Source organism: Numenius arquata, chromosome 5 (assembly GCF_964106895.1).
Source record: "Numenius arquata chromosome 5, bNumArq3.hap1.1, whole genome shotgun sequence".
Taxonomy (NCBI): domain Eukaryota; kingdom Metazoa; phylum Chordata; class Aves; order Charadriiformes; family Scolopacidae; genus Numenius; species Numenius arquata.
This window is the reverse complement of record NC_133580.1, coordinates 10,932,783-10,948,600: the sequence shown is the minus strand read 5'-3', so window position 1 is coordinate 10,948,600 and position 15,818 is coordinate 10,932,783. Positions and strand designations below refer to the sequence as shown.

The following is a 15,818-nucleotide window of genomic DNA, read 5'->3' as shown; positions in this document are numbered from 1 at the left end:
TGGAGTTACATGTTCAGATTTAATCTGAGATTTATCCTCTCTAGTCTGACAGTTTTACCAACCAACATACCAGTTTGGCAGGTGACAAACAGAATGTTGCAGTTACAAAAATATTTTTACATTATACACCAATTTTTAATTTCAGAATATCCAGAGATATTTTAAGACTCTTAACTCTTCCACTGAAATCAAGGAAATGAGCTCTAGTTACAGCTATGGAAGCTTTGGAATGTAGTCCTGCCATTAATTTTTGTGGCAGCTAATAACTTTAGTCATAATCTGACTTATCGATAACTGACTTCATAGGAGTATTTTGGCTAAAAATGTGTCGGATGGAGCAAGAGTAGGAGTGCATGTCTCAGGTAATTGGTGTGGAGGGAGGAATGCATGATAATAATACTAGTTTAAGGAACATCCGTAAGCTTACAAAACAAATGCTCAGACTTGGAATTACAACAGCCCATGCAATCTCAACTCAGACCTGTATAGGTATGGGCATGCTTTCTGAGAGTCTCACAGCTAGAATGGTCCCTGTGTTCATTTAGGCTGTTTAGCTTTGTCATTGTCATGGTTTGGGCTGGACCGACTGCTGAATGAACAACAGATGCTCTCTTTGTCCTCTCTCCCCTTCAGAGAGGAGAAAATGAGAGAGGGATTGAGACTTATGAGTTGAAAAGAAACTATTTTAATGAAATAATAATAAAAAAGATAAGAATATTAATAAGTCTCGTTTGTCTACTTTCATTCCAGAATATCTCTGCCAGTCTGTCTGTCTTTGCATGTTTGGGATGACATTTTGTGCCTCTTTTCAGGCTTAATTTAACTTGCTACGGGAGTTTCAAGAAAATAATTAGTGTGTAGGTGTTGTGTCTTAAGTGGTATATATTGTGCAGCTCCTGTACAAATGATAATCCTGACAGCTGCTATTGTATCAAGAATGTTCTTCCCTGCTTCGCTCCCACTTCCCCTTCCCAGCCTGTAAGAACCGTTCTCTATTTGTGTATATGTACACACAGCCGTACATAATGTGTATCGCATTTTAACAATGCCCCTTAAAATGCCCCTTACCCCTTAAAATTCCACACTAGGTATTTCTTGGCAAATCTTAGTAGCTTACTTGTGTTTTCAAATGAGAAAAGTGTAGCTCTAAACCTTTTACCTTTCCAAGTGGGATTCTTTCTTCCCCAAATTTCTATGAAATTGTGGGATTCTACTATTTTTTCTCTGAAGATGATGATACTTAGACTTTCCTCTTTCTACTGTCAGTTTGGGAGGATTAAAAACAGTAAAAATCTTCCCTTGTTAAAAACAATAGAAGAAAAGATTACTGTATCAAAGAGGTCACGATCCTTCAATATTACTTATTTGCAGTTAAATTTTGAGCATGGAATTAAATTGAAGTTTGGCTTTGTCAGAAAAAGTTTTTCTTCAGTCTCACAGCTTGGCCTTTTAATTTTTTGAGTGTAGGGTTATTTTCCTCACCCTGATGGTTCTTAGTACAAAATCTCTGAGATTTTATCATACTAGATATCTCTTAATATAAGATGGTTTGTAAGGAACAAATGTTACATATATATAACCCACATTACTGATAAACAGGAAATTTGGTAAGCTTTAAATGGTATTCCTTTAAAATAAAGTGCAATCAAAATGTGTATCTGAGTAGGCTAACTGTTTTTCCTTGGTGATTAATTTTTTCCCTTTAGATGAGCCAGTAAAAATTTGTGCTTTTGAATATTCAATTTGTTTTAAAGCACTGAATTTTGTAAATTCAAAGTATTGAAAAGTATGTGTGTAATAGTCACCATATAGCTACAGCTGAATGGTAAATTGAAAGAGGGGAAGGGGAGCTTATATAACTAATGGTTGTGAGGAAGTAGAACACTTATTTCTCAGGAGTCCTTGATTTCAGAATAGTCTGTTAGTAGTACACTTCCTTGTTGGGATGATGGTAGCAAGGAAAAGAATCTTCAAGGGAGTAGGTTTATCTGATTAGGAACAAGGAAGGACAAACTTCTGCTTCAAGCTCAAGTGATCAAAAGTAGCAGTAGGTCAATTTGATTTTCAGATATGATGTTTGTTCTGTTTTTTTTTTTTTTTTTTTTAGCTTCTTCCAGGGGATAATGCCATCATTGAGGAACACAAACGAGAGATAGTAGAAGCTAAGCAAATTGTCAGAAAACTTACAATGGTTGTCTTATCCTCTGAAAAGACTGAGGAAAAGGAGAAGGAAAAAGAAAAAGAAGAGGAGAAAACTGAAAAGGTGTGTGTGAATATTTTCCTTTCCAGGAAAACTGTTTTAAATTATTTTAAAGTAAACATAGTAATTGTTATGAAAACATGTTTAAATTTATTTGAAACATAAACAGGTTTGTACTTCTTAGAAGGCTTGTGTCTATTGTCTGATTGCGCTCCTCTTGTACTGAATGTGCAAGAATGTGTGGTTTGGGGGTTATTCTGGATTTCTGTGGGTTTAGTGTTCTTGGTTCAATGGCTAACTAATTTCTCTCCTGCTTTTATTGTATCATCTCCATTAAGTATGTCCCAGCATTCATATTCTTCACAATCTTTAACATAGATTTTCTAGGATCTGTGATAGTATAATCCTAGTTGATTTCTTAAATATAAGGACATCAGTAAGAGTTCATTTCTTACGTCTCCCAATCAAGAATTGGGACATAAAGAGTTGTTTTATGAATGTTGGTATAATTATCCTGCATTGTAGGAGAAGGTTTTAATTGAACATTTTTAATTGCAACTGTCTGCTTTGCTTTCCATTAGATCTGTATCTTTGTATGTGTAAATGTATACTCTTTATTTAAGGTGCTGTCATGTCATACATTGTTCATGTTGCCCTGGGTCTAATTTGTTTCAGTGTGTCCAAGCCTTACTTTAAAAGCAAAGTTATTTAATCTCTTAGCAGCCTTTCTGTTGTGATCTTCATTTGAGTGTCTTAAGTATTGCTCAAACATCTTGTTTAAAACAAACAAACAAAAAATAAAAAATAAAGTGGAGTGCTGTAGAGGGGGGAGAGATCCATCAATCTTGACAGCTTCTTTTTGTAATTTTCTGTATCCTCCTGGGTTCATTATATCAATCTGCTTTTGTCTACTTACTCCTGTTTCTTCTACCCCACCTTGATTCTGTGCATCTCTTGACTTTCCTTACTCCTTCCAGTTTTCTTGCCTACCTTGAAAAAAAATCTAATTCTTCCTTCAGGCAGCTGACATAGTCACTGCTCTGTGGCGCTCAACTGCAGCCGTATCTGCTGCTTACACTGATTCCTTTCACTAGCTTTAAGTTTCTGACCTCCCTTCCGCTTGTTATTTCAATATCCCTCTGGATTATACCACATTGCTTTGGTCCACCTTCTCTGCAGTCAGATGAGGCTGCCTGCTATTCTCTGAAGTGTGCATGTCATTACGTTCTAATGGAAAACCAAACTCCTGATGGGACGTGGGGAGTGTGTATGTTACAAGTAATGTCAGAAGAATTAAGTCAGTTTTTACAGCTAAGCTTTAGAACTAGGGAATTTTAAGCTCTAGCAGAAACTGCAACATTTTTCAGAAGGATTACAGTGACAAATGAAGTCTGAGCCTGGGTGAGGGAGAATGGAGAGCCGTACTTAACAAAAAAATTTCTGTGAGTCTTTGTACAGTTATGCAATGAATGCTGTTTCTTGAAAAGCTTGTTTCTGTGTTAATGTTTTTGTCTGTGATGAGCTGTGCAATTCATAGCAATTAGTAGAGTAACTACATGTGAAAGCTGTTGACAGTCTAAATTTGAGTACTTTGGATGTTAAAACTGCATACTGGATACAATTTTTGATACAGTACCATGGAATAAATGCCTGGATAAAGAAAATAGTGTTTAAGAGTTACTGACAACTTTTTCTACGCACAACATTCTTAAATGCTTGCATTGTTCTTAAAATGTCATGTAAAGAAATAAGCTGCAATAGATTGTGACATTTTGAAAAGTACCTGATCAGACATAAGTCAGACAACTTTATAAACCTTTGTTTTTAACTTTTTTAATTGATCCATGTGTTAGATTGTACGTGGACTGATTTATTATTGCTTTTGAAGTGTGCTTACTGTCTAGCTGGTTTTTACTTTACATATTTTTTTTTTAGCACATAGTTGAAATACTAGTTTTTTCTGTGGATTACAGCTGCATACTACTTAAGGAGAAATAATAATAAGACTTTATGAATACACTTTCTCATTAATTGTTTGTTATTTTGCAGCCTCCTGATAATCAAAAGCTTGGTTTGTTGGAAGCTTTATTAAAAATTGGTGATTGGCAGCATGCACAAAGTATTATGGATCAGATGCCTCCGTTTTATGCTACTTCACACAAGCCTATTGCAATTGCCCTTTGCCAGCTTGTGCATGTGACAATTGAACCACTGTACCGCAGGTAAAGTGAAAAGTAGAATTCTGTTGCTACATAGGGGAAAACTGCTTTTTATTTATAAGTATGAATTCAATAATAGGCCTAACTGTATTGACACTTTTCTAAAATTTTAATTTCTATCTCGTGAAATGCTGTACATCTTATTTTTCAGAGTTGGTGTACCTAAAGGAGCTAAAGGGTCACCAATTTCTTCTTTGCCAAACAAGAGAGCACCAAAACAAGCAGACAGCTTTGAGGACTTGAGAAAGGAAGTGTTCAACATGCTTTGTTACCTTGGTCCTCATCTCTCCCATGATCCCATTTTATTTGCGAAAGTGGTGCGCCTTGGAAAAGCATTTATGAAAGAGGTCGGTATGACAGAACAGCTTGTCAAAACTTGAAAAATACCAGTTCCTCTGATGTAAAAAAAATTCTCAAGTCTTACTAATTGTGAATATATTGAAATACTAAAACATAAAAAGTTCTTTGACTAAGGACAAATTTGGAGAATCTTATTTTAATTCTTAATTATTTTTATGATCAATAGACATAGTGTTTTTATGAGCAACTTAAGGCACTTTAGGTTTATAACCAGGAATACTTAGTGATAACTAATTTCTCGTTATAGTCATCTTTTAAAACATTATCTGTGTATGAATATATTTTTAAAAACACAGACATGTGATACTAATTGCATAGAAGCTTTATTATTACCAGATACACATTATCAGAGTGACAGCGTAGACAATGGAGAGCAATAACCTAATACACGTCCAGTACTTAAAATAGTGCTTTCTCTTCCATCTGTTACGTTACTTGTGAAGTGGGGGATGTTACGTATTTTTAATTAGTGGGGTGTCCCCTTGTTCTGCCAGTTAAAATGCTGCTATTCCTGAACTTGTCAGTGACAAATCTCTGGATGCCACTAAGGATGAGTTCAATGTGGAGATCTAAAACACCCTATAAATCTTCAGGTAGCCAACTTTAGAAATAAAATGGCCTCTTGATGTTTGTTTTTGTCTTTTGGCTGTATCTACCACGTATATATTGAAATACTGGTAGTATGACCTGTTTTAAAAGGCTGCAAGTTGAACTTCTATTATGAACTCCCTTTGAATGTACTCAGTAGCTCAGACTGAGGCTAGTGATTTCTTTTGTTGCTTTTCTGGGAATTTGCTATTTGACTAGCAGTTTTGGTTTTATTTTCAAGTCAACAATGGAGGGGGTTTAATTTTTTCTTTAAAATAACAGCTCAGAGAAACTTTGGAATTCATTGTCTTTGAATTTTTTTTTTAAATTATTAAAAGAAAACACACACCACGACTGCCTCCAACTTCAAAATCAATATTTTTGTTACCTAGCTTTTTATTTTAACTTATAACTGAAAGTTGGAGAGGTTGGTTGATCTGAATGGTACCAGAGGGGAGATTTTCAGTTTCAGAACTTTTTTTTCTTGCAAGTATTTTTTTGTTTCAACTACAACTAACAAATATTGGAATGTTCAAAATCTATGTACCACCTGAGGGGAAGCTTTCATGTCCAGCTGTGCTTGATGGTGCAGAGCTAAGAACACAGATAATTCTTGGGACTGAAGATTTTTTTGTCTTAACAGTCTTTTGGCAAGAGAACTTGCTCTCATCGGGTTCCAAGATGCAAAGATAGGGTGACAGAAGTTGCGCTAAGTTTGGATTCCGAGTAGTCTTTGTAATAAAATCATGGTAACTTATTTCCATCTTCCCTTGCTTCCATATCTGTGTAGGAGGTATAATTTCTCAATGTTTTCTCATCCAGAATGTTAAGCTTCCCAAAGGTTAATACTTTTGCTTTGTAGCATCCTTATTTCTTGCTGGCCTGTGAGAAGATTGATATTTGAGTGTTGCACTGACAGTGCAGTTAATTTGGAAATTACAATTTCAAGGGAGTACTTCATTTTACTGCTGTCAGCAGACTATTAGGACTACTCTGTAATTAGGTTCAAGTACTGAAGGTTTGTGAGAAAGCCCTTCTTTCTTTGTAGATATGTACAGTAGAATGCAGATCATTCGGTTATAGCAATCTCTCATGCAGTTTTACTATAAATATATGAATATAATAGTTGAATGTGTTTCTGACAAGAATGAGCAACATTTTAGCTATTTGCTTTAGGTTGGAACTATGAAGAAATTCGTCAGTGACAGAGTGGTTAAGGTAACATAGGGAAAGTTATTTTTACTGCACTATTGCCATCAGCATGTTCTAGTCATGAAACTACATTTAACACACAGTAGAAATACTTATAACTGGAGGTGATTTGACTGTAAGTTAACCCATACAGTAGTTTAAAAGTTAGACTACTAACATTGCACTGCAGCTTTCATGCTCAAGTGTACCTTTAATTGTGCACTTACTGGTGTGATTTAGCTTAATATGCTTTTCATGGTGAGTGGAACAAGAAGAGACAAAAGAAAGTAATTTAATAATGAAGACTAAAAGCTCAAGAGGGTATTATTGCGAGAGAAAGATGGGGAAAATAATCTGTGGCTGTTAATAAATGGGGTTGGAAGTCCTGGGTCTTTTTGTAGGTAGAAGGTGGATGCTTAGGGCATTTTTTTTCCTCTCAAGTTTCCTTGATATTTTCGTTATTACCTCTTTTTGAACAAAATTGTAGAAAGCCCTGATGTAATGCATTTCATCTCTGCATTTGAATTTCTGTTTAAAAAAAATATTTTAATGCTGACAAATCTGGAAAATTAAACATCTACTAGGCATGTGGCTCTTCAGGTTTATGCTTTTGCTGAGGTATCCTTGTTCTGAAGCTGTAACCATTACATTAATTATTCTACAATTAACATGATTATCTGTGTTACAGTTTCAATCTGATGGAAGCAAACAAGAAGATAAAGAGAAAATGGTGAGTTTATTTTGGAGGAAGGTGTTTTTATGTGAGATTGGTATAGAGACCAAATGTTTAATAACTGTACAACTCTTATTTCTCTGTAGAGTTTTATGCTTTATCAAGTATATGTTACAGACTTGTCTTGATTTTTTATAGGCAATTTTGAGCCAGTCATAGGTGGGGTGTTTTTGTATTCCTGTCCTTTTTTTTGGTCTTCTGCATTCCTCAAATCTAATCTTGTTCTTTTAATCCAATGCATTCTATTTCTTACTTGCTCAGAATCAGTTGGAATACCTTCAGCTAATTATTCTATAAATACATTTTTCATGGTGCCACCTTGTATCTGAAAGAATTTAGTAGGGAAAAGCATAGAGAAAAGGAAAAATTAGAAGTAGTGGAGATGTTTAATAGTAGGATGGCTAAGTTTTCTTTCTTGGCTAATTTTTTTCTTTCTCAATTTTCTAATTTATTGAATTATCGAGATCAGTCACAATGAAACCCAAGGAATGTTTAAGAAGGGGGGAGGATAGGATACTGAAAATATGGAAGTTGGTACTGTGCCTTGGGAACATGTATAAAGCCTTCAGGTTTTAATGTGGAATTTTGAAAATGGAAATAGTGGCAAGGAATACATGAATCCATTGGTAAGCAGTTGCCAAAATCTATTTTCTCTTGTTGCATTTCATGCGAGTCCACAGTATATCTTTTAAAATGATCTGAAAATATGAGTGCAACTTGCTGAAAACTTCAGCAACTTTGCTCAAATATCTTATATAGGCAAATGAAATAGTGACAGTATATATACGGTCCATAAATTTTATAATAAAATACTGATGATGGGAGATACTTTAAAAAACCTAAAGAGGACTTGAAAGTATTTTTAGTATTAATCTTGTGGCAAACTTGTATTTTATCAGTCTACTCAAATGTGCGTTTTGTGCGTATCTGCATAGCGTTGCTTTTGATGTTAGTACTTGATGGTCACCTTGATATTTTTTTTTTGTCTTCATCTCAGGAGATACTGTTTAGCTGTTTGTTGAGTATTACTGATCAAGTTTTACTTCCATCTCTTTCTTTGATGGACTGCAATGCATGCATGTCTGAGGAATTATGGGGAATGTTCAAAACTTTTCCATACCAGTACCGGTGAGTAGAATAATTTGTTTCCATTCTTTGGAAGTGGTCTTTTGAATTGTCAGTACTAAAAGTAGTTTTCCTTTATAATCTTTCAAGGTACCGTCTCTATGGGCAATGGAAGAATGAAACATACAATAGTCACCCACTTCTAGTGAAAGTTAAAGCTCAGACCATAGACCGAGCCAAATATATCATGAAGTAAGTTGTCTAATTCCATAAATAATTATCAGCTGGGATACAATCAATGTATTGCATGTTACCAACAGGAAAAAAAAAACTTGACAAATACAGTCCCTTTCTAATGACTCAGTAATTTCACTGATAATCCTTGTTCATGAAGTATTTTATGTACTGTGATTAAAAACTGTCAAATAAGTAAGGATTCAGACAAATTTGTCACCAACAATGGTATTTCATCTGTGGAAAATATCCCCTTAAATTATTTAAAACCTTTTCCATGGATATGCTGTTGCTTGATAAATTGCTTTGCTTATGGAAATATCGGAGTGCAACATATTTCCTCTAGGTATGGAGACTCTTTAATCTGAAGAGTCTCAAAAATCTTATTGCAATTTCTGTGGGTTTGAAAGTAGGGCAGGAGGTTGAATCGAATGAAATAATTCGTTCTCATCTTCAAGCGGGCCCACGAAAATTTCAGATTTACCTCAAATTTAACATCTCTGGCATCATTGTCAGTGATTTGGGTTCTTCATTTGTTGTTGCCAAAAGCAAATGCTATATTTTTATAGTGTGGGTAATTAGAACCTTTCTGTATAGGCAAGACAGAATAATTGTTACTGGGTAAAAGACTTTGGACTTGCAGCTGTGAAACCTACAAACAATGATTTTGATTCTTTCCTGACTTGCTCCATAGCTAGCATAGACCATAAAATTTTTCATCCCTTTTCTAGTTTGTACAGTGGATTTCAGTTGTGCAGCTGGGCCACAGTGCTGTCAGCTGTTGTGATTGTGTGTATGATTTACTTGTGTATCGACTTCAGGTTTCATGTTAAGCTCATATCTTCAGTAGGGAATGCTGTGGAAGTGTACCACAATGAAATTAACTTTGTTTTTCAATGAACAGAATGCAACAAATGCAAAATGACTAATCTGTGGCTAAATTAGGTTTGCAGGAGTGATTAACAGCATCACGTGTTATTTTTAGATGTGGTATAGGTCCCATTGACAACTTCCAAATGCAAAGTGCTCAAAGTTGAAACTAGAATACAGTGCATAGTAACATAGGGACAACTGGTTTGTTTGTACACTCTGCACATTATAGGTTTATAAATTTCAGATTCCCAGAGAAGTAATACTTCTATGCTTAGATTTCTTAAAAAAGTATCTGCTAGTGAGAATTTAATGTCTGCAAATAATAAAGGTGTTTCTTCACCTTTCAACAGCAGGAACTAACCTGCTGTTTCAGTATTCTTTTAGCTTGTCTGTTGGAATAAAATATGTTCTCTTTTACAGGCGTTTAACTAAGGAAAATGTGAAACCCTCTGGAAGACAAATTGGGAAGCTCAGCCACAGCAATCCTACAATTTTATTTGATTATGTATGTAGTTACATGTATTTCAGTATTATTTCATCCAAACAACAAATATTAAAGTATTGGAAGGGACCTGATGTCTTAGTCGGAGGGCAGTTCTAATTGCATTATTTTTTACTTTTGATGCAAATTTTAAAATATGGTAATTTGCTAGTAGTGCACAGGTCTGAGATTAACTATGACAATAGCTCTTTAATAACCACAACTGCACAGAAAATTATGTCCACTTACTTACAGGAGTAAAGTATTTAGTTTGAGATAGCTGAGGTGGGTCTCAGAGGCACAAGGATGTGGTGACCAGGTTATGCAAAATGCAAATTAGAGTTAGGTTGCTCTGGGCAGTTGTACATGTGTGTGGTGAAGATATGTCAGGGTTATTTAGAAGAAAATAAAGCTTTGAAGTCTGAAATACACCTACAAAGTCGGGGAGGATTTTTAAGATTACTTGATGCTACAGGGTGCTTGAGAGGTGTGAAAGTATATAGATGGACCTTCACCTTACTCACAAATGTGACTTGTGATTATTGATCTACCAGTTTTTAGATTTTACTTGAAGACATTAATACTGCAATAGACACGCACACACGCATGCATCATGTACCAAAGAACATTCTAAAATTTTGTTATTACAGTTTACTTACATTCTTTCATGACCTAGGTTCATTTTTTTAATAGTCTTATTATAAGCAGTAAGTTTCTGTTGCTACTAAGGTTTAGGATTCTTAAGAAATTTTAGAAAAAAAGTGAAATGTGTTTGCAGTTTTATTTTCTGATAATTGAAAAAAATAGTAATTATACAGCATTGATGTTAGAGGCATGTTTCATTGTTATCTCTAAGGCATTAGATAAATTAATGAGATATACTTATTACTTTGGAAGTGGTTTAGGACCTTCTGAAAAATTAATTCCAAAGGATGTTTTGTCTAGGTTTGAAGATGAACATTGTTAAAATGGTTTACATTTGTTATGTGAAAGACAAGGAATACTGTTCCTGTTCATCTGACTGTCTTTTGTCACTTCCAGATTTTATCACAAATACAAAAATATGATAACTTAATAACTCCGGTTGTTGATTCACTGAAATACCTCACTTCGCTGAACTATGATGTCTTGGCGTGTATCCTTTTATGTAAATCAATATGTCTAGTTACTGGTAAATTGCAGTTGTAGCCAGATTAAATCTGGGTTTTTTTGAGTAAATGCTATCTTCTACTGATTCCTATTCTTGCTGCTTTCTGCTGGAAGTTTTAGTGAAGTTTGCAAATACCTTTGCACTCTCTGTGGGTTACAGAATCCTCTCCGTTCTTTCACACTATGAAAATTATACTTCATTTTTAAGGAGTTTTTTTCCTACTTTCATTCTGTTCTTGGAGGCACAGTGGACCTGTAAGTAGTGAGGTAAATACTGCTTTTTAAGTTATCATTTCTCTCATGATACTATTTTTTTTTTTATACCAAGCTGTTAGTGGATTCCCTATATCATGGTTGCTATACTTACATATCATGCTTATAAACTGCAAGTTGTGGACCTGGAAAAATAGCTCTGTGTAACTTTTGTTTTTACAAATTGAGGAAAAAATATTATCTTTAACACTACTAAAGACTGTATTATTGAAGCTCTGGCAAACCCCGAGAAGGAGAGAATGAAGCATGATGACACTACAATCTCAAGCTGGCTGCAGAGTTAGTATTCTTTTTTTATTTACTACATTAATGTTTAAAATACTTCACCTTCCCTATGATCTACTAGACTATTGATCATTATGATCAATATTTCACTTGGATCTACCAGCTAATTTTTTAAAATAGAGAACTGGCAAGTTTAATCAATAGGAAAATATTTTTGTCTTTGTATTACAAAAATACATCTATTGCTAACATTCCATGTGTACTTTGTTAATACTTATTTAATGATTAGTATCTCATGAGGTGCAGTCACAGCTGTTTCTACTCGCTTTAGGTCTGGCTAGCTTCTGTGGCGCAGTTTTCCGAAAATACCCAATTGAACTTGCTGGTCTACTTCAATATGTAGCCAACCAACTGAAAGCTGGGAAAAGGCAAGTCTTGCACAACTGACCTTTATAAATTTAATTTTAATAATGTATTATTTGGATGTTTGCTGATACATGAGTGCTCAATGTAGTACCTACTCTAGTGGTGGTGAAACTCCATTAGTAATACCAGGAAGGTTAAGCAATTGAAATAGCAGAAAGAGTAATATCCCCTGTAGTACGTTATTTTTCCTCTAATTGTATAAGTGTGACACATTATTTTTGAAGTACTGATTTTTTCATTTGTAACTTACTTCAATACAGTTTTCTTAACAACTAACCAGACAGGGAACGAACTCTGCTGGTCTGTAATACTTTCATAAAAATTATTGTATGTTATTTAAAACATAAGCACCTGTGATGTAAAACAGTGTGACTGTGACAGTTTTAGTTTTTTCTTTCTCATAATCTCTTTTCTGCAGGGATGGCTCTAACACTTTAATGTTGTTTTAAACACTTTGTCCAATTTATTTAATGGGAGTTGAATTGCTTCTCGGTATGTTACTGTTAATTATAACTCAAAATTTTTTTAAACAAGGTTTCCAGTTTGAAATTTTCTTTTCCTTTTGTCCTTCCGTCGTCATTTAGTAGTATTGTTTCATTTATTTATACAATTTTAATGTGTTATTTTTATCACGTAGGTGAGTATCAACTTTTTTCTATTGTGAATCCAAATATGCTCACTGAAAGACAGCTTACCAGTGGAGATAACGCAGCATGTTATTTTAGGGTATTTACATTGAGAAATCTAGTTTTTTCCGTTCCCTGCAATGTAGACACTCAGTCTCATGTGCTCCCCTGTCCCCAATTTGTTTTGTATTCTGATGATGGTACAATCACATTGAGCTACAGAAGAAGGGTAAGTAATGTTTCTTGTCTTTCTCCAGAATTAAGACTTTAAGTATTTTGGAAAAAAAAAAAAAATTATTTTTAACATTCAGTCAAGTATTGACATTGGAGAAATAAAATGGATTTACAACTACGACCAGTTCCACAGGGCTGGAGTATTCCAAGTATTTGAACTGGAGTATATGGTGGTATTCCCATATATGCTGGTTCCTAGACAGAAAACATACTTATGTCTGGAAAAGCAAACAAATACAAAAAATAGCAATATAAAACCTTGTTTTGGAGGGCAAGGATCAATACTTTTTATAAGTAGGTCACAAAAATTTCAGAAGTTACTGGAAAATATTGCTGATTTAAATAATCATGATACAATTTACAATTCTTCTGTTGATTAAGACATTGTCCTTACAGAATTCAGAGCTGGAAGTACAGCCTACTCTCTGGACAGGATGATTATTGGAGTGTTTTATATATTCTGTGTTTTAAGTAAAAAATGTTTTCCAGGTTCCAAATACCCTCTTGAAACTAATTTTGCCGGTAAATTTCTAAGGCTGTGTACTATTCTAGAAATTTTTAATAAAATTTAAAGTATTCCATGTGCATGAAATAACTGTATAGATACATTATGAAGCATGTTAAACAACAAAGGGGAGCAATAAACTTTATTATTAATTTGTTGATACTTAAAAGTTAATAGCACCACACTCACTATTATTTTCAAAAACCATGAAATTGTTCTGAAGGGATGTTCTGAAATCCAGCTGTTGAATTCCTGCATTGCTTTTAAGTACTAATGGTTTACTTGCAGTAAAGAAATCCTTGTGCGCTGAGCATATTAGTTTTTTCTTCAAAAAGGAATTAAAATGTTGTTTTAATGTGCGTCATAGTGTTGCTTTGTACTGTATATTGAATGTCATAGCTTCCATTTCTAAACAAATTTTCTTGTTTTTACTCCACTTTTTTGTTTTCTGTGCAGCTTTGATTTGCTTATTTTAAAAGAGGTAGTGCAGAAGATGGCAGGGATAGAAATTACAGAAGAAATGACAATGGAACAATTAGAAGCCATGACTGGTGGAGAACAACTAAAAGCTGAGGTGTGTTCCTGTTAAATTTAATTAATAATAGCAGTTGCTTATTAATGGTGGTTCTAAAGACTCTGATTCATGAACTGGCAGCGTAGATGAGAAAGGTGTTACTGCTTTCATCGAGAGCTTCCCACTCTGTTGAGCTTACAAGCCTTGCAGACAGGCAGCCAAGGCAATGTATACATGAGCCTTAATTGTTGTGCTTCACAGCATCTCTTATTAACGAGAGCAGCCTTCATTACTCAGTGGTATATGACAGACCTGCGAATTATAGCAGCCAATGAGCTAGTATGTTGTGTGGTCCTGCTGTTTTAACCCTGCTCTGAGGGCAGCAGCTCCCTATTGAGTGGAGTTATATCTTAAACTATTTTAACAATTAAAACTGTTGCAGCCTTTGTGTCAAAGACCTAGTTAAGTCTGACCTAGACTCCCCAGGGAATTGAGTAGCTGTAGTGGGAACTAAAATCTGAAATTACTGTATTGAAAAGAGAAGAGACTTTGAGCAGATCACAGCAGACCTAGGGATAAAATGCAGTGCCATGATGCTTGAGCTGAAATGTCACTCTTCATTTACTGTGTAAAAGAATAATTAATAGCATGCAAGACAGTTTGTTTCTGATTCTTTTGTACATACAATGCAACACAGGATCCAGAGAGAGTTTATTGACAGACAGGAAACTGTATCAATGTTAATTCATCAGTATTTCTGCAGTCAGAAGCACACATGGTTTCCATTTGTGATGCACTATTTCCAAACTTGGGCAAATTTTTCTGTACTACACAGGGTGGATACTTTGGCCAAATCAGAAATACAAAGAAATCTTCTCAGAGATTGAAAGATGCGTTATTGGACCATGATCTTGCCCTTCCACTGTGCCTGCTTATGGCTCAACAGAGAAACGGTGTGATCTTTCAAGAAGGAGGGGAAAAACATCTGAAGCTGGTGGGAAAACTGTATGATCAGGCAAGTAAAACCACTTGCATTTATAAGAACTCGTCCTTTTCTCTGGTAACTTCTAGTGTATTAGCACAATATATAACAATTCAGCACATAAATAAGAATATATAAGAATTTTCAAAATTTGTTGCAATGATCTCATTAAAATATATGGGTGTATTAAATATATATTATATTGACAAGTTACTTCCGAGTGAAAGATTAAAATATCCTTTGTCATAAAAAATGAAGTTCTTATTTCTTAAGTTAGCTCTTATGTTTTTCTGATCTTACTTTGTTAGAAAAAATGTCTGGTTTTTTTTTTTTTAAAGCAGCAGCCTGAATTCTTTTGCTGCCTTAGGCAGTAGGAGGTAGTTTCATTTCATTCTGGTAGAACAGAATGCTCTTACAGTTCTGCTGGCTTTTTTAGGGCTTGCTATGCTATGTGTTGTAAGCTTTTTTTAGAAAGAGGAAAAAAAAAGAAGCTTTAAAGCTCTCCCTAACTTCACTTTTAAACAGAATAATAACTTTTGCTAACTTTCTTTTACATGTAGTGCCATGACACCCTGGTACAATTTGGTGGGTTTTTAGCATCTAATTTAAGCACAGAGGATTACATTAAGCGAGTGCCTTCTATTGATGTTCTCTGTAATGAGTTTCACACACCTCATGATGCTGCATTTTTCCTCTCGAGACCCATGTATGCGCACCATATTTCAGTAAGTAGAACTTTTCTGTTTGCCTGCTGTTAGTGCTGCGGTATTACACATTACCATTATGTGTTTGGTTCCGGCTAAAGTTTAATTTGCTAAATAAAACTTGTAGAAGCTTTGAGTTGAGAAGGAGAAGCTGTGGGCTGGAATAGGTAGTTCTTTATTTTCATAGAAAATATAGCCCATGTATCAGCTCTCACACAGCTGACAAGTTCTAGTTA

General features: G+C 34.6%; 1 protein-coding gene across 1 annotated transcript in view; it reads left to right on the top strand.

The window, feature by feature from the left end:
• The window catches only part of THOC2 (THO complex subunit 2), a 48,957-nt gene that overhangs the window by 17,269 nt on the left and 15,870 nt on the right, over positions 1-15,818 (top strand). The window contains exons 10-22 of the mRNA XM_074147156.1: positions 2,108-2,263; positions 4,250-4,422; positions 4,571-4,766; positions 7,247-7,288; positions 8,289-8,419; positions 8,507-8,608; positions 9,884-9,968; positions 10,986-11,079; positions 11,565-11,645; positions 11,923-12,019; positions 13,839-13,956; positions 14,732-14,911; positions 15,439-15,603. Of these exons, the coding sequence (XP_074003257.1) occupies positions 2,108-2,263; positions 4,250-4,422; positions 4,571-4,766; positions 7,247-7,288; positions 8,289-8,419; positions 8,507-8,608; positions 9,884-9,968; positions 10,986-11,079; positions 11,565-11,645; positions 11,923-12,019; positions 13,839-13,956; positions 14,732-14,911; positions 15,439-15,603 (1,620 nt within the window). The remainder of the gene's footprint in view (positions 1-2,107; positions 2,264-4,249; positions 4,423-4,570; positions 4,767-7,246; positions 7,289-8,288; positions 8,420-8,506; positions 8,609-9,883; positions 9,969-10,985; positions 11,080-11,564; positions 11,646-11,922; positions 12,020-13,838; positions 13,957-14,731; positions 14,912-15,438; positions 15,604-15,818) is intronic.